General features: G+C 48.1%; 2 protein-coding genes across 2 annotated transcripts in view; one reads left to right on the forward strand and one right to left on the reverse strand.

The window, feature by feature from the left end:
* Positions 1-1,699: 1,699 nt before the first annotated feature.
* Positions 1,700-13,904, reverse strand: MRTO4 (MRT4 homolog, ribosome maturation factor). The gene is made up of 8 exons (XM_083628993.1): positions 13,709-13,904; positions 10,529-10,587; positions 10,097-10,200; positions 8,712-8,793; positions 8,521-8,588; positions 5,267-5,418; positions 3,196-3,272; positions 1,700-1,966 (listed from the first exon to the last, which is right to left on the reverse strand). The coding sequence occupies exons 1-8, from the start codon at positions 13,734-13,736 to the stop codon at positions 1,823-1,825; spliced, it is 714 nt and encodes a 237-aa protein (XP_083485119.1). The 5' UTR covers positions 13,737-13,904; the 3' UTR covers positions 1,700-1,822.
* Positions 13,905-14,814: 910 nt separating this feature from the next.
* Positions 14,815-25,365, forward strand: part of EMC1 (ER membrane protein complex subunit 1) — a 28,053-nt gene continuing 17,502 nt past the window's right edge. The window contains exons 1-8 of the mRNA XM_083628589.1: positions 14,815-15,069; positions 15,467-15,591; positions 16,864-16,929; positions 18,028-18,121; positions 19,341-19,469; positions 20,547-20,673; positions 22,928-23,077; positions 24,979-25,146. Coding sequence (XP_083484715.1) covers positions 14,960-15,069; positions 15,467-15,591; positions 16,864-16,929; positions 18,028-18,121; positions 19,341-19,469; positions 20,547-20,673; positions 22,928-23,077; positions 24,979-25,146 — 969 coding nt within the window. The 5' untranslated portion in view covers positions 14,815-14,959. The remainder of the gene's footprint in view (positions 15,070-15,466; positions 15,592-16,863; positions 16,930-18,027; positions 18,122-19,340; positions 19,470-20,546; positions 20,674-22,927; positions 23,078-24,978; positions 25,147-25,365) is intronic.

Genomic DNA, 25,365 nt, shown 5'->3' on the forward strand with positions numbered 1-25,365 from the left:
ACCCTTCAGCCAAATCTATATAATCATGCCCAGGGGTGAGGTAGTAGCTGCTCTTTTTCATTTGAAGTTCTGAGCCTGAGCAGAGACAGCGACCGTATCTTGGAACACATGGAACTATGTGGGGAAGGGGGAGAGCAGTGGAGGTTGGAGAAAGATGTAGGGTTTTTTTTTTTTGCAACTCATCCTGGCAAAGCTGCTGATCTCATTTTAGGATTGTCTGCACTCCCTCGCAGTGGGTCTAGGAGCAAGTGGCGCTGTGGTCTAAACCACTGAGCCTCTTGGGCTTGCTGATCAGGTTGGCGGTTCGAATCCCCACAACGGGGTGAGCTCCCGTTGCTCTGCCCCAGCTCCTGCCAACCTAGCAGTTCGAAAGCACACCAGTGCAAGTAGATAAATAGGTACCACTGTAAATGACATTTCCGTGCGCTCGTTTCCATCACGGTGTTTCTGTAGTGCCAAAAGCGGTTTAGTCCTGCTGGCCACACGACCCAGAAACGCTGGCTCCTTCAGCCTGAAGCAAGATGAGCGCTGCAACTCCATAGTCGCCTTTGACTGGACTTAACTGTCCAGGAGTCCTTTACCGTTCACCTTTGCAGTGGGTCTCCAGAGTTTCAGACGGGAGATATTTCCAACCCTGGAATCAGCAAAGATTGAACCCCAGAAACCGCTGCGTGTAAAAGCAGGTAATAATAATAATAATAATAATAATAATAATAATAATAATAATTTATCATTTATACCCCGCCCATCTGGCTGTGTTTCCCCAGCCACTCTGGGTGGCTTCCAACAGAATATTAAAATACAATAGTCTATTAAACATTAAAAGCTTCCCTAAACAGGGCTGCCTTCATGGTATTCTACCATGGAGCTGCAGTCCTTCCCCTCCGAAGTAAAAGCATGAGTCTAGTCCTCATGGATGTGAATAAGCTTCTGCGTGTTATGTAAAAAGCTGCCATGTATCAACTCTAGACTAATGAGTCCATCTATCTCAGTACAGTTGGCACTGAGTAGTAGCAGCAACAGCAGCAGCAGCTCGCAAGGTTTTCTGGCTGGGAGTCACGAAATTAAAAGACGCCTGCTCCTTGGGAGAAAGGCAATGGCAAACCTAGACAGCATCTTAAAAAGCAGAGACATCACCTTGCCAACAATGGTCCATATAGTTAAAGCCATGGTTTTCCCAGTAGTGATGTATGGAAGTGAGAGATGGCCATAAAGAAGGCTGATTGCCGAAGAATTGATGCTCATGAATTATGGTGCTGGAGGAGACTCTTAAGAGTCCCATGGACTGCAAGAAGACCCAACCTATCCATTCTGAAGGAAATCAGCCCTGAGTGCTCACTGGAAGGACAGATCGTGAAGCTGAGGCTCCAATACTTTGGCCTCCTCATGAGAAGAGAAGACTCCCTGGAAAAGACCCTGATGTTGGGAAAGATGGAGGGCACAAGGAGAAGGGGACGACAGAGGACGAGGTGGTTGGACAGTGTTCTCGAAGCTACCAGCATGAGTTTGACCAAACTGCGGGAGGCAGTGGAAGACCAGGAGTGCCTGGCGTGCTCTGGTCCAGGGGCTCTGGTCCTTCGGGGACTGAACACCTGGGCCTTCTACATGCCAAGCAGCTGCTCTGCTAAGCTATGGGCACAGCTTGGATTTATCCAAATTGGGGTTTTTTAAAGGGTGTGTAAAGGAAACAGACCAAAACTTTAAAAGTTCTTCATACAGGTTTATATCTATATATAAAAATACGATAAATAAAGTCCTTAGATGAGCAGTTTAGTCCTCTAGGAACAGTCCTGCTCCTGCCTAGTTGTCATCCTCATCACAGTTATCCTTTTCCTCCTTCCTCCTCTTCCATCCCTTCTGTGACGTCCTCTCCCTCTTCGGCCAGCTGCTCAAAGTCTCCTGTCTCGGCATTCCACACGCTCCTGATCGTCACCTTGAACTCTGCCATCGTGTACCCAAAGAGTTTCTGAAACAAAGAGAAAAGTGATTGCCACGCCCAATGTCCTTGGCCACAGCTGCTTATGCGAAGAAACAAAACACACAAAACTGCCCCCTCTTTGTACCTAAATCTGTATCTTATTTGCCTAGCACAACAGCTACATTTCTGTAGTTGAGGAGTGAGGGTGGGCTTCTTCTCTGGGCAGTTTCCCAGGTGTCCACTTCTGGGACTCTACCCAAACAATGAGGTCTAGCAACTTGAAACAAGTATGATGTGGTTCTGAACTGAGCCAATCTTCCTCTCCATGAGAAAAGGACAGAAGAGGGAGGAGACTAGACAGCGGAAGTAAAGGTAAAGGGACCCCTGACCATTAGGTCCAGTCGTGGCAGACTCTGGGGTTGCGGTGCTCATCTCGCTTTATTGGCCAAGGGAGCCGGCGTACAGCTTCCGGGTCACGTGGCCAGCATGACTAAGCCGCTTCTGGCGAACAAGAGCAGTGCACGGAAATGCCGTTTACCTTCCAGCCGGAGTGGTACCTATTTATCTACTTGCACTTTGATGTGCTTTCGAGCTGCTAGGTTGGCAGGAGCAGGGACTGAGCAACGGGAGCTCATCCTGTCGCGGGGATTCAAACCGCCGACCTTCTGATCAGCAAGTCCTAGGCTCTGTGGTTTAACCCACAGCGCCACCCGCGTCCCAGACAGTGGAAGAGGTAGCAGTATTTATTATATTTACAGCCCAACTTTTTCTCCACGGGGCTCAGGGGGGCATACATGGTTCTCCTTTGCCCTCATGTAATCTCCACAACAACCCTGTGAGGTAGGGTTAGGCTGAGAGAAGACAGTGATTGGCCTGAGGTCACCCGTTATGCTTCACGGCCAAGTGGGGATTCGAACCCAAGTCTCCCAGTTCCTAGTCCAATCCTCTAACCCAGTGCTTCTCAAACCTGCGTCCCTGGCTGTTGTTGGACTACAACTCCCATCATCCCCAAGTAGCAAGACTGGTGGTCAGGGATGATGGGAATTGTAGCCCAACTGCAGAAGTTTGAGGAAACACTGCTCTAACCACTACACCGTGCTGTCTCTCACAGTAAAGCACCAAAGTCCGCGGGGATGAGATTCATTGACTCCAAGCTTCGACGCGTCGACCTGTAAGGAAGACGCCTTGCACAGCAGCAATCAAAGACACCCCCCCCCGCAGGCCTCGGAGATCCCTCGGTTGAGGGATCCACCCTGCATTATTTGCCACTTGCTCACCAGGATACGTGCTTGTTCAGGGGTCAAGACGCTCCCCTCTTTGCAGACCTCGTAATCCGAGATTAAGGTCACCACTCCTGCAAACAAGAGAGGAGGATTAAGAGGGGAAGTGGCTAGAGTGAATTGGCTTATAGAAGTCAGTTGGCCCATAACCTGGCCATGCTGGCTGGAGCTCAGGAAGTACTGCTGGTACAAATCAGGGTTCCAGAAATGGGTAGAAGGCTGGCAGAGGATGTGGGGGAAAGGATATTTTTTTTGCTTCCTTGCAGAGGTGTTCTTGAGAGACCTACATTTGCTGCCAGTACGTTTCTGAGCACAATTCAAAGTGTTGGTGTTGACCTTTAAAGCCCTAAACGGCCTCGGTCCAGTATACCTGAAGGAGCATCTCCACCCCCATCGTTCTGCCAGGACGCTGAGGTCCAGTGCCGAGGGCCTTCTGGCGGTTCCCTCATTGCGAGAAGCAAAGCTACAGGGAACCAGGCAGAGGGCCTTCTTGGTAGTGGCACCCGCCCTGTGGAACGCCCTCCCCTCAGATGTCAAAGAGATAAACAACTACCTGACATTCAGAAGACATTCAGAAGACATCAGGGAAGTTTTTAATGTATGACATAGTAGTGTATTTTTGGTCTTTGTGGAAGCCGCCCAGAGTGGCTGGGGAAACCCAGCCAGATGGGCGGGGTACAAATATTATTATTATTATTATTCAGAGCTTTCAGCAGCCGCATAGCTGTCAACCTTCCCTTATTCCAGCGCCGTTTCCCGCTGCTATCCCGGAGTGTTAGATATCCCATAGACTGTCCCCAGGACAGGTGAGGCTGCTGATCCCTTATTTTCAACTCTGAAAGTTGACAGCTATGCAGCTGGCAAAGTTCCTATCAGCACAAGCTATCAGGGAAGAGGCCCCCTTCCTCCCAAATTGAGAGACAGGAGGAAGGAATGAACATCTGCTGAAGAAGGGGCAGAATCGACCCCCTGCATATGATCAGGAGACCCCCACACACAAACCAGGACTTTCGGTTGGATCTATGGCGAACCAATATATCGTCTGCTAGCAGAGATAACTGCGGTGAAGAGAGGAAGTTGGAAAATAAATCTGACCACCTAACTCCCTTGTGGGCTAAAGGGCACAGCCTCAGATGTCCTGAATAAGAAATTCATCACTGTACTGGGGGAAAGACATATCTTTGGGGAGGTGATAAGCTTCTAGAGCAGGGTTTCCCAAACTTGGGTCTCCAACTGTTATTGGACTACAACTCCCATCATCCCTAGCTAACCAGGACCAGTGGTCAGGGATGATGGGAATTGTAGCCCCAAAACAGCTGGAGACCCAAGTTTCAAAAACCCTGGTCTAGAGAAAGGGAATATGATTGGGTCGAGCACTGAATAACTACTCTTAAAATAGATTTTAAAGTTCGCACCTTCTTTCTTAATTATTATTATTAGGACTGGGAAGGAAGAAATGAATTGGATTCTCTATTTGTCAATGAACCAACACAGAAGGAAAAGGCTGTGGACAGTTAAAAGCAGTAACAGGTAACAGACCTTTTAAAAGAAGCTTCAATTTATTGCCTAGAAAGATTTAAAAAAACAGACTGGAGCTCAGAATTGCTTATAATTTAATTCCTTACATTTTTGCGTAAATCCTCGTTTCCCTGTGCTGAGCTGATGGAAAACGAACATGGGAATTTTTCACTCTGGCCCAATGCAGGGAAGTGAGGACAGCCAAATAAATCATGCTAACACGAAAGGAGACTCACACACATAGTTTTCTTCTCTTGAGAGTTGGGTCCACGTTAATGCACGGCTAAGCTATTTCCAATACCGTGCCCATAAGAATGTAAAAAGAGCTTGCTGGATCAGAGTACCGCCCCATCCAGTCTAGGCTCTGATTCCCACAGTGGCCAATCAGATGCCCATTAGGGGAAACCAGCAAGCAGGATTCAAACACATGTCCACCCTCTGTTCCTCCATGAATGTGTCTCATCCTCTTTTAAAGCCATACAAGTTGGTGGCCATCACTGCCTCCTGTGGAAAGGAGTTCCATAGGTTAACTCCGGGACACATCTCTCACCTTTTTTCAGCGCCGTCGGAAGCCCCAGCTGCCGCAGCTGCGGCTCCATGGAGTGGGGAAACTGTTCTAAGGGCCCCATATCCAGATTGACGGTGAAGGTTGCTTTGTTCCCAGCTCGGGCGAAGTCGTTCTCTTTAAACTGAGAGAACCACCTGGGGGAGGGAAGGAAGTGACAAATCTATTAAGCTTAGCTGTTTGCAAAACCTTGGAATCTGGATTTAATATTTATACAGTGGTACCTCGGGTTAAATACTTAATTTGTTCTGGAGGTCCGTTCTTAACCTGAAACTGTTCTTAACCTGAAGCACCACTTTAGCTAATGGGGCCTCCTGCTGCTGCCGCGCCGCCGGAGCACGATTTCTGTTCTTATCCTGAAGCAAAGTTCTTAACCTGAAGCACTATTTCTGGGTTAGTGGAGTCTGTAACCTGAAGCATATGTAACCTGAAGCATATGTAACACGAGGTACCACTGTACGCCGCTTTTCTAAGGAAAGAACACTCAAAGTGTCTTACAATACAAAAAAAAAAAAAAAAAGCACAGGCAAATAAAATGGAAAACATAAGAATTACATACAGTCATATCTCATGTTGCGTCCGCTTCAGGTCGCGTTTTTTCAGGTTGCGGACTGCTGAAACCAGGAAGCACCGGAACGGGTTACTTCCGGCTTTCGGCAGTCGCGCATGCGCAGAAGCGCTAAATCGTGCTTTGCACATGCGCAGAAGCGCCGAACGCAACCCGTGCATGCGCAGACGGGGTCGCGAACACTGCGGGTTGCGATCGTGCATCTCGCACGGATCACGTTCGCAACCCGAGCATCCACTGTACAGTGGTACCTCGGGTTAAGTACTTAATTCGTTCCGGAGGTCTGTTCTTAACCTGAAACTGTTCTTCAACCTGAAGCACCACTTTAGCTAATGGGGCCCCCCGCTGCCGCCGCCGCGCCGCCGGAGCACGATTTCTGTTCTCATCCTGAAGCAAAGTTCTCAACCTGAAGCACTATTTCTGGGTTAGCGGAGTCTGTAACCTGAAGCGTATGTAACCTGAGGTACCACTGTATCCATACTACAGTATCAAGAATTATGACATATTCCAGCTTCCTGTTCCTAATTGTTTATAGAACATAAGGGAGGACCCTGTTGCTGGATCAGGCCCACTGACATCTAGTCCAGCATTCTATTCTCACAGTGGCTGAACAGTTGCCTGTGGGAAGCAAGCAAGACATGAGCACCAGAGTCCTCTCCCCTCCTGCAATTTCCAGCAATTGGCATTCAGAAGCATTGCTGCGTCTGACCTGTGGAGGCAGAGCCGAGCCATCATGGCTAGTAGGCATTGATAGCCATCTCCTCCTCCTCCTCCTCCATGAATTAGTCCAATCCTCTCTTTAAAGCCACCTTAAAGCTGGTGGGAATCACTTCCCCCTGTGGGAGCGAGCTCCACAGTTTAACAGTGTGCCGTGTGAAGTACTTTCTTAAGGCCCTCGTATTTACGGGACTGCGTCTCCTGGTATGCCCCGCAGAGGACCTTAAGGGCCATGAATAAGCATAATTAAGAGGTCCCGGGCCCTAAGGAAGTCAGACTATCCTCCACCAGGGCCAGGGCCTTTTTAGTGATGGCTCCGACCTGGTGGAATGCTCTGCCCCAGGAGACTAGGGCCCTTCACAATTTAACCTCCTTCTGTCGGGCCTGTAAGACAGAGCTATTCCGCCTGGCCTTTAAATTGAATTCAGCCTCATCTTTTATTTCCCTTCTCTTCCTCCCCCCCCCCTTTTATGAAGATTACCTGCTCTGAGACCCCACAGCTAATTCTCCCCTGGCCTCCTCGCTGGCCCATGTAGGACAAATTCAGCCAGCTAGCCCTGGTGATTGTAGATGGATTTCCCCTCAATTGATTTCTGAACTTTGAATTTTATTGTTATTCATGTTTTTATACTGTATTTTATGCTGCTTTTACAACTAAGTGTTTTAAATTTCTTGTTAGCCACCCTGAGCCTGGTTTTTGAACTGGGAAGGGCGGGGTATAAAGAATTTTTTTTTCTATCTATCTATCTATCTATCTATCTATCTATCTATCTATCTACAGTGGTGCCCCGCAAGACGAACGCCTCGCAAGACGAAAAACCCGCTAGACGAAAGGGTTTTCCGTTTTGGAGGCGCTTCGCAAAACGAATTTCCCTATGGGCTTCCTTCGCAAGACGAAAGCCCATAGGGAAATCTCCAGGACAGCGGGGAAGCGCAGCGCATCTTCCCCACTGTCCTCGGACCTCCTCCGAAGGCTGGCGGTGGGGCGGAGAGACCTTCTCCCCGCGCCAGCCTTCGGATGGCTGTCCTGAAGACTTGCGGTGGGAGGAGGGTTTTCCTTCCCACCACCAACATTCAGAATGCTGTTCTGAATGTTGGCGGTGGGGAGGAAAAACCCTCCTCCCACCGCAAGCCCCGGGAACAGAGGAGAAGCGCTGCGCGCCTTCCCCTCTGTTCCCGGACCTGTCCTGAAGGCTTGCGGTGGGGAGAAAAGCCCTTCTCCGCACAGCCAGCCTGGCAAGCGGTCTCCATAGGAACGCATGAATTGATTTTCAATGCATTCCTTTTGGGAAACCATGCTTCGCAAGACGAAAAACTCGCAAGAAGAAAAAACTTGCGGAACGAATTAATTTCGTCTTGCGAGGCACCACTGTATCTATCTATCTATCATCTACCGTATTTTTCACCCCATAGGGTGCACCGGCCCATAGGGCGCACTTAGTTGTTTGGGGGGGGGGAAATAAAGGGGAAAAAATTATTCCCCCCCCCCCAGGCACGGGGCTGGGGCGGGGGAAGCCCGAGCTTTCCCCGACCCCAGCCCCCAGAACAGACTGCTCTCCGCAAGTCGTGGGAGGGCTCCCGTGGCTTGCGCAGAGCTACCCAAAGCCCGGGTGCGACTGCTCAGCGCGCCCGGGCTTTGGGACAGAGCCAGCTCTGCGCAAGCCGCGGGAGCCCGGTGGCAACTCCCGCGGGCTCCCAAGGCTTGCGGATAGCTTCCTGAAGCCTGGAGAGAGAGAGGGGTCGGTGCGCACCGACCCCTCTCTCTCTCCAGGCTTCAGCGAAAGCCTGCATTCACCCCATAGGACGCACACACATTTCCCCTTCATTTTTGGAAGGGAAAAAGTGCCTCCTATAGGGCGATAAATACGGTATCTATCCTGAGTCTTCCAATGTTCACAAGCAAGACGTTATCCCCTAACATTATAAGCGACAGAGACGACTCGGAAAGGCTTACTCTGCAACTTCCTCTTTGGTGCGATTGGTGAAGAGAAGTCCAACCTCTCCCCGCAGATGCTTACTGACCTGAAAAACAAAAGGAGAATGGAGATAATAGGGAAATATTCACTGCGTGCCCCTAATTTGTCACACACAGAATCTAAGTTGCAGAAGTCATTGGTGAAACTGTTTACACTCCAGACACCCCACCTGGTGTAAATTATCTTTGTATTCATCAGCTGGGCTCCGTCCTAAGGCCACCATCATCACTTTGTTTTTCCCGAAGAATATCCTGCAAAAAGGGAAATCAATCGATCAAATCTACTGCAGGAGGAGACCCCAATATCAAACATTTCACACCAACATGCTCTTACTCAACAAACACTTAGCTAACTCATTTTGGGAGTGTATTTAAGCCAGCAATGCAGACAATAATGGATTAAGTAGATTTAAGGAGCAGATCACTGTGGGATGTGGGAGTCTCTTCTGTAAGGGCCAATGATCTCAAAAGCCTGTTCTGAGTAACTCAGGGCCTTTACTGTAGCTACCATTTTTCTGCAAAACAGCATCCTGGTCAAGATAATAGTTGGCACCCTCTAGCAGGAATTTCCAGAAATGATTGAATACATATTGTTCCGACAAGCTCTACCATATGTGACTATTCTGTATTGTATTACTTTTGCTTTAAATGACCCACCAGTGTTGTGGTTAAACTGCTTTTATTCTACATTGTTGACGGTTGTGTAGAAAGTGACTAAGAAATGGATGATGGTAATAATAATAATAATAATAATAATAATATAATAATAATAATAATAACCCCCCACCTCAGAATCATGTCCTTTCCAGGATACTCCATTCCTCCACTATGACAGTTCCCTCACTCTTTTCAACAATTACCGTATTTTTCGCACCATAGGGCGCACCCAGTTTTTAGGGGGGGAAATCAAGAAGAAAAATCCCCCCCCAGCCCCAAAGAGCAGCGTACAGGCTGCGCACAACCTCTCCCTGCCGGAGGGGTTGCGCGCGGCTATGGCACAAGCCAAGGCAGCGAGCAGGATGGATCCCGCTCACTGTTTTGGCTTCCCCTTTAGCCCCGTGCAGCCTCTCCTTGCCGGGAGACGCTGCGCAGGGCTTTCCTGGCTTTACTGGGAGGTGGGGGGGATTCACCCACCTCCCGCAAAACCGGCAGAAGCCGCGCAACTCCTTTAAAGAGATCACGGCTTCTCCTGGCTTTTCTGGGAGGTGGGAGAACGGACTGATGCGGCCAGTCAGTCCCTTCTCCCTCCTGTGGAAAAGCCCGCAAGAGCGCACGGAGCTTGTGTGCAGCTCTTGGGGGCTTTTCCCGCCTGCCTCCCCCCTGCATTCGCTCCATAGGACGCACACACATTTTCCCTTGCTTTTTAGGAGGGGAAAAGTGCGTCCTATGGTGCGAAAAATGCGGTATCTTATGGCTGCTGAGCATGCACAGTCCTCCATCGTTCAGGGGGAGGTTCTCCCTGAAAGGTGTTTTTTCTTTCTTTCTAAGTCAATCCAAACACTTTTGCAAGCAGGTCAGAGAAAGAGTCACGGGCGACCCGACTTCTTCTTTTTACCTGCTATGCTTCCAGGCATTCCGAATATCCTTCAGCTTGTTGTTTCTCATGTTGGCGATGGAAAAAATAAAGAGATACTTGTAGGTGTCCACACATTTCCGCAGCTGGAGGTGAAGAAGTTTAGAAGTCAGAATGTAAGACGAATCTATTCTCTAAATAGAAACAGCCTTTAAGATTCAGAATGAAGGAAGAAACCTTTAACGTTTCTGTTTTTGGGGTGCGATAGTTATGTTATCATTATATTGCTTCTGCCATTTTATATTATGGCCTCATTTTACTTTTTGTGGTTTCTGTTCTAAGACAGGCAGAAAAATAAAAATCCTTCAAGACTGTGCATTTACATGACTCTAAATTGCAACATAATCCCAAGCCAAACCCCTCCAAAGCAATTTTTCACACGGGATCAGAGTCATGGTTTGCAATGTTGCTTACCTCTTCTATTAAGCTCTGTTTAACTTCTAATCCTTTTTTGGCGGTTTTTGTCAAGGAGACTGGAAGGAAGAAGAAAGAGATTCAGTTGCATATGGGACACTCCAGCTGGGCAGCCACAGGGAGAGCCTAGCTAAGGCGGTTTCCGGGGCAAACCTGGAGTTTGTGCAAACCTGACGTTTTGCTCAGTGTTATATTTGACTTATTGCTTTACCCTGCAGCAATTGTCGTAGTTATGGTAAGTCAAGCTATTATTATTATATATTTATTTATACATTGCGTTCTTCCCTGACAGGGACTTAAGGCGGATTGCAGATGGAAATAAGATCAGCTAAAAACATAGGGGGGTGGGAAACAATAGTTAAAGAACAATGAAGCATTAACAGAATTAAAACTATATACCGTATTTTTCGCCCTATAGGACGCACTTTTTCCCCTCCAAAAATAAAGGGGAAATGTGTGTGCGTCCTATGGGGCGAATGCAGGCTTTCGCTGAAGCCTGGAGAGCGAGAGGGGTCGTTGCGCACCGACCCCTCTCGCTCTCCAGGCTTCAGGAAGCTATCCGCAAGCCTTGGGAGCCCGCAGGAGTTCCTGCCGGGCTCCCCCGGCTTACGCAGCGCTGCCTCTTATCCCGAAGCCCCGGCGCGCTCAGCAGTCGCTGAGTCCGCAGGAGGGCTTGCGGAGAGCAGCCTGTTCTGGGGGCTAGGGTTGGGGCAAGCTCGGGCTTCCCCCGCCCCAGCCTCGCGCCTTCGGGGGGAAATAATTTTTTCCCTTTATTTCCCCCCCCCCCCCCGAAAAAACTAGGTGCGCCTTATGGGCCGGTGCGCCCTATGGGGCGAAAAAGACGGTATAATACGAACACGCACATTTTGGGTATTGAATGGCATGACAGAATTTCAAACAAAGATGTGCTCTCCCAAACCCCCATCCCTAGCACGTTCGCATTCCTGTCTCAGCAACATTCACGCTTGCTTGGTCATGTTCACAGAATGGAAGATGGCAGGATACTATGGGGAGCCAGCTTCCAGCCCCAGACCCATTTGGCAGACCAACTCTGCATTACAAAGATGTCTGCAAACATGACACAAGGCTGGCAACATCAACTCTGCTCTGTGGGGATCCTTTGCAAAGGACCACCAGTGCCTGAAGACAGGCAGTCAGGCTGTCCATCCATAGCAGTGACTGCTGGGAGGAGTGCAGAGAGAAGAAATGTCTGGTGCATCTGCAGCAGCACAAGCAGGTGCCTTCATTTGCCCCACCTGAAACAAAACACGTCTCTCCCGTATCAATCTCTACAGCCACAGCAGGCGCTGTAACTCTCCAGTGGCTTCACCCCCAAAAGCACACTCCTCCACTGTCTCCTGAGACAGATGGATCCAAACAACAACACTATAGATCCGTGGTTCCCAAAGTGGGGCACATGCCTCACAGGGGGGCAATTTGATTTTTAAGGGGGGCAATTTGAGAATGAGTTACTAACAGTTAATGGCCTTCTAGGCTTCCTCCACGTGAACAGGAGCTCACTTTTTGAATAATAAGAATTACATGTCACCGGGGGCTGGGGATCAGGATTTTAGAGATGCTTAGGTGGGGCCTGGCCAAAAATGGTTTGGAACCACTGCTATAGATAGAACTGTAGAGTTGGAAGGGACCATGATGGTCATCTAGTCCAACCCCTTGCATTGCAGGTGAAATAAAAAAATTAAGGTCTTATATATATAATAAATGTTCATAAATGTACCAACCAAGCACATACATAGATATGTGGACCACATGTCTGGAGCAGCACAGGAAGACCACCCTGAAACCATTTTGACTCCCAAACTGACCAAATGTTTTCTCTGCAAGGAGGGAGGGGGTGAGGGAACCTTCCCATTGTCTCAGGAAGTGGGTAATCACCATCTCAAAGGAATGCCTAGACTACCAGGAAAGGCAATCAGATGGGGCATTATCAGATAACCTGGCAGACCGGAAAAACAACAACATCCAAATTTCTGTTGTAGACCACCTTTTCTGTGATGTAGGTATGTTTGTGGGGGGTGTTCTTAGGTTACACCCCTTCTGTGATGTATGTATGATGAATGGAGGGGTGGTCTTGAGCTCCAGGGTAGGTAATTTAAAAATTTTTAAAACAAAAATTGCCCTTTTCCCTTATGGGGTATCCAAGAGCCCATATAGAGTCCTTACGTAGGTTCCCTATTGGTAGGTGAAAATAACAAAGGCCAACCAGAGAATACTGAGAAGCAAAGCAGCTAGTAAGCTTGATCTTTATTGCTCTGTTGCAACAGGGTGCTCCCTTCACAAGCAGGAGAGGAGGAGGGACCCAGAACAATGGCGCGCAAGGCCTTATAAAGACTTTTGAAATTGCCACCCTGTAGCTCAAGACCCCCCCCCCAGAAACATCATACATACATCACAGAAGGGGTGTAACCTAAGACCACTCCTCAGATACATCACACCTACATCACAGAAAAGGCGGTCTAAAACAGAAATTTGAATGTTGTTTTTCTCCTGCCGTTGTTTATCTCCTGTCTGGCAGGTTACTTGATTGGATTGCCTGGGGAGCCTGGCCAGTCTTTTGTAATGATAAATACTTAGTTCCTGAGCCAGATCACAGGCTTACCCTATTCATACACAGATATACCCTTAAGACAGGATATGTGAAGGAAAAGACAATGGGGAGGCTTTTCCATTTTCCTTTGACCTTGCAGAGAAAACATTTGGTCATTTGGGACAGTTTGGGAATCAAAAATGGTTCCAGGTCGGTCTTCCTGTGCTGATCTATGTATGTGCTTGGTTGGTACACTTATGAACATTACCATATATCTAAGACCTCAAAATTCCTATCACACAATGCATGTATCTTTTGCCCAACATGGGACTCGAACCCACGACCCTGAGACTAAGTTGTCTCGCGCTCTACCGACTGAGCTGTCCCCTCAGTCTAATCCTAGCCTATGAGAACCATAAAGTCACAACAAAAGCAACACGGCACCAGCCCCCTCATTAATACAATAATAATGGACAATATTACGGCTATACAGTATAGGTATAGCTTCCAACGTTTTAATTATCACTCTTAGGCTACATAAAGCTCTGAACACTAAGCATACATAGGCGTGTGGGGGGGAAATACATAGGTGAGTAGGAAAACGCTCCTTGAGGACCTGCGGCATCACTCACCCTTCTTGTCCCGCTTGGACTTGGGCATCTTGTCCAACACGTGGGTTCTGCGCCTTCTTCCTGCTACTGCTCGGCGCGGGGGCTGATGGGAAGGACGTAGGCGTCGAAAAAGACGCCCGACTCGCCAATAGGAACCCTTCTTTCTCACCTCTCCGCAACCGCCGTCGAAGACGCCCGGCGACCTTCTCGGCTAATTAAACTGCGCTATAAGACGGGCTGAGCGAGGCGCATCAGTTCTTTTTTTTTTTTAAATCAGGCGATTTGAGTAGATAGTCCCGAGAGGGGTCCTCGCGCTGTCTCGGGTGGCTCCTCGTCATAGGCAGGACCCCGGGGCTGCTTCCGCTCAGGGCCTGACGGTCTCTGTCACATAGAGTTTGAAAGGAAGATACGCCCTGGAGGTTCAACTTGTGGGTTGACTTTGGACACCATCTCCACCAGCTTTCCACGCAGAAAGTTCCAGGTTAAATCCTCAGCTGAGCCTTCGGGTCGCGCTGTTAATAATCCATGTTGCTGCCAATTAATAATGTTTTTAAACATTTCTACCCCACATCGGACCTAAATTAGCAGGAACTATTTTTTCTCCATTTCTTTATTTATACTTTTCCAATTCATACATTTCACTTATTTTATACATTTCACTTATTTTACCATCATTTTGACATTTCAAAACTTGACTTCCTTCCCCCTCTTTCTGCGGTTCCTTAAATTGGTTTTTAATATCTTCTGCCTATCCAAATTAATTTACTCATTTATTCATTTTATTTAAATATATACTCTTACAAAACTGCAGATTATTACAACAACCCTGCCAATGTTTTTATCTGTTTATAATTTACCTGTAAATATTCAATAAACCATTTAAGTACATTCTTTTGTAAAAAAAAAATTGCTATCTTGATTTCTTATTGAGCAGGAAGTATTCCCACATCCTTTGTTGTTCGCTTTTGCTTCTGGGTAGCAGATACAGGTGTGGTTAAAAGAATAATAATTACAATGTTTATATATTTATCACATTCTCCGCCCTCCGCGTACGAAGGGAAGGAGAAAAGTCTCAAGGGGCTTCGAAACTCCTACGTCCAGATCACTGGGGGGGTCACTCTAACTCTTCTCATCACATATCTCTATGGAGGCAGAAGGCCTAGGAGCTGCTCTCTATGGTCCCGGAAGCTCTATGGTCCCGCGGTGCCCGATGGGATAGCGAGGGCCTCCTTCCCTCTCTTCACCCACCCCCCCAATTCTCCCCGGCCTGTCATGGCGGCGTCCTGGTTTCTGGGGCCTTTGCTGTCACTCCGGCTGTTTCTCCTGCTCTCGCCTGACCCAGCGGGCGCCGTTTACGAGGACCAAGTGGGCAAGTTTGACTGGTGGGTGACAGGCCGAACTGACCTCACCTGCGGAACTCCCTGCCACAGGAAGTGCTGATATGAGGGAGGGAGGTTTCTGATATAAGCTGATGGAGGGAAAGAGAACCCCTGATCAGTCACTGCTAGTTCAGACCCCCATAATTGATTGATTGCATCAATCCGTTCTTTGATGTTGCCTAATATTAATATGTATTTATTTATTTATGTATCCCACCTTTTTCCCTAACAGAGACTCAAAGTGGTTTACATAGTAAATCTGGATTATTTTGAAAGTTGCATGAAGTTTTGCATTAAATGTTCGGTGCCTGACAGAACTGACCACATTATTTCACTACTTTCTGCTATGTGCTCTTCATTATTTTTAGAACAAAAATACACCCCTTTGTGTTTCTAATAGGAGACAGCAATATGTGGGAAAGCTTAAGTTTGCCTCCTTGGAAGCTTCGCAGGGCTCCAGGAAGCTCATTGTGGCCACCGAGAAGAATGTGATGGCTGCTCTGAACTCCAGGACAGGAGACATCTGTGAGTATCTCTTAGACAGTGGACAGGATAGGGCCTGTTTATACCTATTGCTCTGATAGATGCATTGGTGATAACAACTGTATGAGGAGCAGGGGCTTGAGTGGATGTGCAACTCAGACTAAGGCAACTTCGCATGTAGAGTACCCGTATTTTTCGCCCTATACGGCGCACCTAGGTTTTTTTTGGGGGGGGAATAAAGAAAAACAATTATTCCCCCCCCCCCAGATGCGGGGCGGGGCTGGGGCGGGCGAAGCCTGAGCTTCCCCCGACCCCAGCCCCCAGAACAGGCTGCTATCCGCAAGTCTTGGGAGCCCGGCGGGAACTCCGGCCGGGCTCCCCAGGCTTGCGGATATCTGCCTGAAGCCCGGGGCGCACTGCTCAGTGCGCCCCAGGCTTCGGGATGCAGGCTGCTATCCGCAAGCCTGGGGAGCCCGGCGGGAACTCCCGCGGGCTCCCCAAGCTTGCGGATAGCTTCCTGAAGCCAGGAGAGCGAGAGGGGTCGGTGCGCACCGACCCCTCTCGCTCTCCAAGCTTCAGCGAAAGCCTACATTCGCCCCATAGGACACACACACATTTCCCCTTAATTTTTGGAGGGGAAAAAGTGCGTCCTATAGGGCAAAAAATACGGTATTTGCTCTGAGTGCGTTAGGCTAATGGTAACAGTACCACTCTATTCTGCCTTGGCCAGACCACATCTGGAACACAGTGTCTAGTTCTGGGCACCACAATTTAGGAAGGATATTGACAAGTGTGATCGTGTGCAGAGGAGAGCGACCAAGTTGATCAAGGGTCTGGAAACCAAGCCTTATGAGGAACGGTTGAAGGAGCTGGGAATGTTTAGCCTGGGAAAGAGGAAACGGAGAGGGTATACAATAGCCATCTTCAAATATCTAAAGAGATGGAAGAGGGAACATGCTTGTTTTCTCCTGCTCTGGAGGGTAGGACTCAAACCAATGGCTTCAAGTTACAAGAAAGGGGATTCTGACTAAACGTCAGGAATAACTTTCTGCCTATAAGAGCTGTTTGACAGGGGAACGGGTTCCCTTGGGAGGTTGTGGACTCTCCTTCCTTGAAGGTTTTTAAGCATAGGTTGGATGGCCATCTGTCAGGGATTCTTGAGCTGTGATTCTTGCATTTCAAAGGGTTGGACTACATGGCCCTTGGGTCCCATCAAACTCTGCAATTCTGGGAGGAATGGGTGCTATTAGACAAAATGGCCCAACCCTTGAAATGTAGCTTCCTCTGTTCATCGGACTCCTGTTTCTTTTTAAGTGTGGCGCCACGTGGACAAAGGAACTCCTGAAGGAGCGATAGATGCAATGTTGATCCATGGACAAGGTAAGTGAAGCATTTGTATTCTAGCTGAGTTATTAGGTCTGTAGTGCTGGCCATAATATTTCTTAACGATCTCACCTCCCTACAAATTCTGTTTCTTTGAGTGTTCCCATTTTACAGAAAGGAAGACTGAGAGTTCTTTCTTTTTTTATTATTATTAAAGATTTTCTTGTTTTACAGAAGTAAGTGTAATGTCTCTCGTATTTTTTCCATGTAACATTTTTACAAATCCGTTTCATTTGTTGAGACATTAGGGGGAGAAAAAAAAGGGGGGTGGAGTGAGGGAAGATGGGTGGGGGTGGGGTCGGGTGGCAATGTTTCTATTATGTTTAATGTATGTAGGGTTTGGTGTCAGCGTTGCTTGTGCTGTTCACTTGTGTTCCTTTGGTGGTGAGAGAGGTTGGGGTTGGCCTAGGGTGTGGTTGTTTGTTTGTGATTGGCTGTGGTGATCTTTGTTTTCGTGTGTGAGTGGGGTGTGTGTGTGTTTTGGATCAGGTTAGCCATATTGATTTGTATGCTGTCGGTGGATTATTGTCATTGTCTTGTTGGGCTCTGTATGTGATAAAGGCGAGCCATAAACGCGGGAAGACTGAGAGTTGAGTGTTGAGAGACAAAACTATGAGCCCAGCAAGTCCTTGGCTATTTTACAATAGGGGCAGGGATTCTTGTTTTTTCACTTGAGGCCCGCATTCCCTACTGAGTCAAAAGTGGGCAGAGCAACAAGTGTGAATTTTACCTTAGCACAGTCTGGTTTCTACACACGCACCCATATGCCTCTCTTTATCCTTTGGGCATGCAAGAACCATTATATGAATCCAAGGACATAATTGCAGTCATATAAAAACCCTCAGGAAGGGTGCTGAGCTGGTCCAGGAGAGGGTGTGTCCTGGGGAGAGTACTGTGTTCCTCATCCCGTTGTATAGAGTTGAACACAAATGGAAGAGACAGAGTGGCTGCAAGCCTTGCTTGTCCCAAAACAAAATGAGGAAAGTCAGGTGCAGATCCACCACCCCTTTATTATGAAGGAGGGATATGCTTCTTCTGAGCTCTATTTGTGGGTATTTATAATATACCGGCTGTTTTCACCACCCCATCGTATAGATGCCATCACTGTCTCCAACGGTGGTCGCCTCCTGCGCTCCTGGGAGACCAACATCGGGGGCTTGAACTGGGAGATATCGATGGATGCTGGCAGGTGAGAATTTTGGGTGGGTGGAATGTTGGGGAACTCGTTTGCAACTTTTTGGGGGTAATGGCAGATTTTTAAACACCATATATAGGGTCCCGTTGATCATGTTCTTCCTCTGCATTGTGAGTGTATACAGAGGTTGATTCTCCCACGATTAAGAACTCTTTCCCTGGAAAATCTTCTGTAGACATTGTGTTCTTTTGCTTAAGGAATGCTTCTTCCTGTTTTATCAAAAGGGTTGCAGAAAGCTATCTGACTTCGGCATAAATCAGGTGTAGTATTTTGTCAGTTCCTTGAAAAAAAGTACATTTATAGAGACCTGCACTGGTTGCCGATTTGCTACCGGACCAAGTTCAAGTTGTTACTTTTAGTAAATAAAGCCCTGAGCGACTTGGGACCAGTTTGCTTGTGAGATCACCTTACCTTACCCCATACAAGCCCACTTGACCGCTCCAGAGAGAGAGAGAGAGAGAGAGAGAGAGAGAGAGTGAGTTTTGGATTTGATATCCCGCTTTATCACTACCTGAAGGAGTCTCAAAGCGGCTAACATTCTCCTTTCCCTTCCTCCCCCACAACAAACACTCTGTGAGGTGAGTGGGGCTGAGAGACTTCAAAGAAGTGTGACTGGCCCAAGGTCACCCAGCAGCTGCATGTGGAGGAGCGGGGAAGCGAACCCGGTTCCCCAGATTACGAGACTACCACTCTTAACCACTACACCACACTGGCTCCAATCTATGGAACTGGCACTTTTGCAGAAGCCACACAATACTTGTTCCACATTTTTAAGAAATTGCTCTTTTAGTGTGGCAGCACCCACACTGCGGAACTCCTTGCTGATTAACATTAGGCAAACACCTTCACTCTTCTCTTTTTGGGGCCTGCTAAAAGCACTCTTGTTTAGGCTGGCCTATCCAGGCACATAGAACGCTGGTGCCTGTTTTAATCTGGCTTTTAACTTATTGTTGGTTTTAATTATTTTGGAATGTTTTCAATAGCTGTTTTTAACTGGCTTCCCCGCCCTTCCCTTATAATTCCATTCTTTTGTTCTTTTCATAAACTGCTTTGAGGTTTGTTTCTGCAGTCAGGCATAGTATCAGTTTTGTGAAACAAAATGAATCTCATCCTCTAGTCATAATTGTTTTAGCTAGTTGTATGTTTTTAATTCTGCGGTGAGTTCTCTCGGTCTGTGGCTGTACTAAACCATTTGTGTGTCTGACTGTTCAAGTTTTCAGATGGCTAGTTTGGTGGGACTTCAGGACATGGTGAAACACGTAGCCATCTTGAAGAAGAACGTGCTCTCTCTTCACTACCTCTCCAATGGCCATCAGAAGTGGTTAGAGCATTTGCCAGAAAGGTAGGAGGTGATCGTGAGCCGTGCTCATCTCTGGTTCAGGGAGGGGCTGTAGCTCAGTGGTAGAACACCTGCTCTGCATGCAGAATACTCCCAGGTTCAATCCATCTCCTGGAAGGGTTGGGAAATAATAGACCCAAGTAGCTGAGTGATCTGCCATACCCCCCAAAAAATAAATGCGCTCCCACACAGGCAGAAAAACATTAGGTCATTGTCTTCGTAGGAGGCAAACGGGGTCTGCAAATGGGGTGTTGCATGCTGCTTATTCAGGATTTAGATTCCTCAAGGACCTTTAGGTTCTTCTTATGCACATTGGGATGGATCAGTTGAATAAGAACAAGTGGAATACGAAAACACACGGGAAGGGCTGTAGCTGTTGACGGAGCACCTGCTTTGCATGTGGAAGGTCCCAGATTCATCTCCTGGTAGGCCTGGGACTGTCCTCCACCTGAAACACTGGAGAGCTGCTGCTGGTCAGTGTAGGCAGTGCTAGCTAGCCAGACCAGTGGTTTTGACTTGCTGTAAAACCCTTTCCTATGTATTCCAGCTGCTCCGTTCTGTTCCACCTCCTCCACCCCCCTCTCACGGTTTTCTGTTTTATCCGCCTTCTGATCAGCTAATCAGTCAACTTCCCATGCTCACAGTCCTCATTGGTCTGATCTTGGGGCTCCCTTCTCCTCAACTTAAGTCCCCCCTCTTTTTTTGGTACTTCTACAAACCTTTGGGTGCCCCCCAGTCTGGTGATGTGCATATGGTGCTGTTTTGCCTGTGGAAATAACATCACCAGCAGCCTGGTCATTGGATATGCATTGTCATTCCATGTAAATCTGAAGACATTTGTTACTGAGGGTTGCACCTCCATGTTCAGGGGCAGCCTACCACTGATTACTAGGTTCTGATGGTAAACAAGAGGTAGCTGCTCTTGTCATGCTTCCTCGGGGCTGCTTTGCTGGTAGGCTGGAAGGTGACCACGTAGATCCTGGAGCGAGCCTGGAGCTTCCAAGCTCTACCTTCCCCTGTCCCCCAAAGACTTGTGGTGACAGCCGGCTGACTTAATCAACTTCTGATATTCCTTGCTAGTGAGGTTGTCCAGTATCAGCTGGTGTATTCCCACGGGACAGGGTCGGTGCACGCAGTTGGAGTCAGTCCTCAAAGCCACTTCAGCATCGTAACCTTCAGCGTTGAGGATGGAGAGATCACAAGACAGGTAGGACAAGGTCTGGGCTCAGAATGGAGTTTCTGTTTCCTTGCAAAAAGCTGGGTTTTTGCTTACTTTTTTCTCCAGCAGGGAGGATTTTGGCATTTGGGAAATTTGCAGATTTAAGGCTGTGATTCTGTGCGTGCTTACTTGAGGGTGAACTTGACTGGCCCCTGTGAGAATTATTCCTGAGTAGCACTGCAGTGTTTAATCAGTTGGGTTAGTAAACTGTAACTGTGCACTCCAGAGGTGATTGGACTCCCAGCTTCCATCCAATAAAGCGAGATGAGAGCCGCCACCCCAGAGTCGGTCACGACTTTACGTTTACCTTTAGCAGGGACGCGAGTGGCGCTGTGGGTTAAACCACAGAGCCTAGGACTTGCCGATCAGAAGGTTGGCGGTTCGAATCTCCACGATGGGATGAGCTCCCGTTGCTCGGTCCCTGCTCCTGCCAACCTAGCAGTTCGAAAGCACCTCGAAGTGCAAGTAGATAAATAGGTACTGCTCCAGCGGGAAGATAAACGGCGTTTCCGTGTGCTGCTCTGGTTCGCCAGAAGCAGCTTAGTCATGCTGGCCACATGACCCGGAAGCTGTATGCTGGCTCCCTCGGCCAATAAAGCAAGATGGGCGCCGCAACCCCAGAGTCAGTCACGACTGGACCTAATGGTCAGGGGTCCCTTTACCTTTACCTTTAGCACTGCAGTGTTTAATCAAATGGGTTAGTAAACTGTAACTGTGCACTCCAGAGGTGATTGGACTCCCAGCTTCCATCAACCCAGCCAGCACAGTTAGTGGTCAGGGATAACAGGGGTTGTAGTCCCAACAACATCCAAAGGAGCCACAAGTTCTCTATCCTTCATTAAAAGAAGGCAGAGGTTACTGGGGACAGTAAAGGCAAGGGATGGAGGGAGCTAGCTGAGGGGCAGCAAAAGCAAGAGTTCAAGGACAAGGAACCTGCGGCCGTCCATCTGCCTGTTGGACTCAGCCCCAGACAGCGTGGCCAACTGTCAGGGATTATGGGAGCTGTAGTCCAGCATCATCTCATAGAATCATAGAATCATAGAATCATAGAGTTGGAAGAGACCACAAGGGCCATCGAGTCCAACCCCCTGCCAAGCAGGAAACACCATCAGAGCACTCCTGACATATGTTTGTCAAGCCTCTGCTTAAAGACCTCCAAAGAAGGAGACTCCACCACACTCCTTGGCAGCAAATTCCACTGTCGAACAGCTCTTACTGTCAGGAAGTTCTTCCTAATGTTTAGGTGGAATCTTCTTTCTTGTAGTTTGGATCCATTGCTCCGTGTCCGCTTCCCTGGAGCAGCAGAAAACAACCTTTCTCCCTCCTCTATGTGACATCCTTTTATATATTTGAACATGGCTATCATATCACCCCTTAACCTCCTCTTCTCCAGGCTAAACATGCCCAGCTCCCTTAGCCGTTCCTCATAAGGCATCGTTTCCAGGCCTTTGACCATTTTGGTTGCCCTCCTCTGGACACGTTCCAGTTTGTCAGTGTCCTTCTTGAACTGTGGTGCCCAGAACTGGACACAGTACTCCAGGTGAGGTCTGACCAGAGCAGAATACAGTGGCACTATTACTTCCCTTGATCTAGATGCTATACTCCTATTGATGCAGCCCAGAATTGCATTGGCTTTTTTAGCTGCCGCGTCACACTGTTGGCTCATGTCAAGTTTGTGGTCAACCAAGACTCCTAGATCCTTTTCACATGTACTGCTCTCAAGCCAGGTGTCACCCATCTTGTATTTGTGTCTCTCATTTTTTTTGCCCAAGTGCAATACTTTACATTTCTCCCTGTTAAAATTCATCTTGTTTGTTTTGGCCCAGTTCTCTAATCTGTCAAGGTCGTTTTGAAGTGTGATCCTGTCCTCTGGGGTGTTAGCCACCCCTCCCAGTTTGGTGTCATCTGCAAATTTGATCAGGATGCCCTTGAGTCCATCATCCAAGTCGTTGATAAAGATGTTGAATAAGACCGGGCCCAAGACAGAACCCTGTGGCACCCCACTAGTCACTCTTCTCCAGGATGAAGAGGAAAGGGCACCGTGTTGGCTACCGCTGAATCGTCACAAAGCCTTTTGATTGACTAAAAAGGAAAAACAGCAACAGGTGCCCTTGATAAATAGGGCGCCATATTATATCAGTATTTAGACTCTTAATGAAAATGTCTCTGCTGTGTGTGGTGGAGAAGGGAGCTGCTGTTGGGGAGGCGAATCCAGTTTCTCAACACTTTTTTCCTTCTGCAGGTCAGGGTGGCAGCCCCCTGGGCAAGGACTCTGAATGGAGCTTGTGGCGTGGTCGGAGAGGGAGTCCTCTTGTGCGCCGACTCAGCCACTCACTCACTCTATGCCTTGTCCCTGGATTCTGGGGAAGAGGTGAAGCAGATTCCACTGCAGGTGAGGGGGTCTAGGAAGCAGGCTGGTAACTTTGGATGGGTTTGGCTTTCAACTTGGCATATCTGAAGGGTTACTAGCTATGGCAGCTATGTTCTCCTTCCCCTGTTGGAGGCAGTGTGCCTCTGAATGCCGGTTAATAATCACAATACCTTTGATTTATTAATTGCCTCCTAAACCTTACTCTCAAGGCAATTGACATACATGATGCAGTGGAACCTCGGCTCCCAAATGCCTTGGGAGCTGAATGTTCCGGCTCCCGAATGATCGTAAACCGGAAGTGATTGTTCTGGTTTTCAAACGTTCTTTGGAAGCCGAACATCCAGCGCTGCTTCCGATTGGCTGCAGGAAGCTCCTGCAGCCAATCGGAAGCTGTGCCTTGGTTCCCGAACCATTTTGGGAGTCAACTGGACTCCCGGAACGCATTCTGTTCGGGAGCCAAGGTTCCACTGTAGTTAAAAACAGATTTTGTTTTTGTTTTTGTTTAAAGATGCATTTAAAACAAGACTAAAAACCTAACAAGTGGGTACTCTTGATAAAGACCCATTTATTTAGCTGGGGAAACCTGTCGGGACAAAAATGTCCCCAGTTTTTTCCGGAAAGCGCATTTACGGGGAATCCCCAAGTCGGGAGATTGCTGCTGTTCTCAGATTCTGTGCACAGAGTTCGGTGAGATCAGAGCACTGCATTGTGATGGCTTACTGGGCTAGATTCAGCTGTGCTCTTCCAATGGCTTTTGTAACGCAGCTGATTTTCCCGTCTTTTTGACGCTGCACCATCTGTGTCAGCGAACCCCTGTGGGAAGCTCAATAACATGGATAGCCTCCATGGAGGAGGAGAATGGCTATCAATGGCTGCAAACCACAACAGCTGTGCTCTGCCCCTGTAGTCTGAGGCCTTTGAGTACCAACCAGTTGTTGGAAATCACAAGCCTTTCCATTCAGGCATCCTTTTAAGACTTCTGGTTGACCACTGCAAGAACCGTATGCTGGCTTAGATAAGTATTCGACCAGATCTAGCTTCAGGGCCCATGCTTTTACGTTATAGGATGTAGTGATAGCTGTCAGCTAGGATTAGGCAAATTCCCCTGTTGGAGTCCATACGCCTCTGAATCCCAGTTGCTGGGAATTACACATGGCAGAGTGCTGTCGTGCCCATATCCCAGTTGCTGGTTTCCCATTGAGGCAACTGGTGGGTAACTGTAAGAACAGGATGCTGGACCAGATGGGCCAGTGGTCTGATCCAATGTTCTTGCGTAGCAATGGACACCAATGTGGATTACACAAATCCATGGGGAATAGGGCTATCAGGGGCTATATACTCTCTCCACTGCCGGAGGAAAAGGGGAGAGTTATTGTTGCACTCTGGTCCTGCTTCCGATTCCCAGAGGCATCCTTTGGTTGGCCGCTGGATGCTACAGGGCTCTTCTTAATAATAATAATAATAATAATAATAATAATAATAATAATAATAATTATTATTATTATTATTATTTATTATTTTTACACCCCCCCCCCCCAATCTGGCTGAGTTTCCCCAGCCACTCTGGGCAGCTCCCAATGAAGTGTTAAAAACAGTACAGCGTTAAATATTAAAAACTTCCCTGAACAGGGCTGCCTTCAGATGTCTTTTAAAGATAGGATAGCTGCTTATTTCCTTCACATCTGAAGGGAGGGCGTTCCACAGGGAGGGCGCCACTACCGAGAAGGCCCTCTGTCTGGTTCCCTGTAACCTTACTTCTTGCAATGAGGGAACCGCCAGAAGGCCCTCAGTGCTGAATCTCAGTGTCCAGGCTGAACGATGGGGGTGGAGACGCTTCTTCAGGTATACAGGACCAAGGCCGTATACCTCCTCTTACATCTCACATTTGCCTGACTTGCCTCCACCTCTTCCCCCCTCCACAGTCCCTTGGTCTGGAGTTTGCCAGTGGCTTCCGGCCTCGTTTGCTTTCCTCTCAGCCCAATTCCGCCAGCGCTTCCCGCACCCAGTTCTTCCTGCAGCTGTCTCCAAGCCACTTTGCGCTGCTCCAGCATCGGAACGGCGTGCTGAGCCTCCTCCGGGATTTTCCGCAGGTAAAAGGAATGGTGCCCTATTATTATTATTTTTTAAAAGGAAAAATGAAGATGAGAAGCTGTTGCTGCAGTGCCAACACCTTGATGTTTTACCTGTGAAAAGCCAGTCCCCTTGAGGAATGTTACCAACTCTCTGCCGATGTACATTGAGAAAGGGCTGTAGCGCAGTGTGTGTGATCTCTCCATAGATCAGGAATGAGGAACCTGTTGTCCTCCAGA

Source organism: Podarcis filfolensis, assembly GCF_964270895.1.
Source record: "Podarcis filfolensis genome assembly, chromosome: 8".
Lineage (NCBI taxonomy): Eukaryota > Metazoa > Chordata > Lepidosauria > Squamata > Lacertidae > Podarcis > Podarcis filfolensis.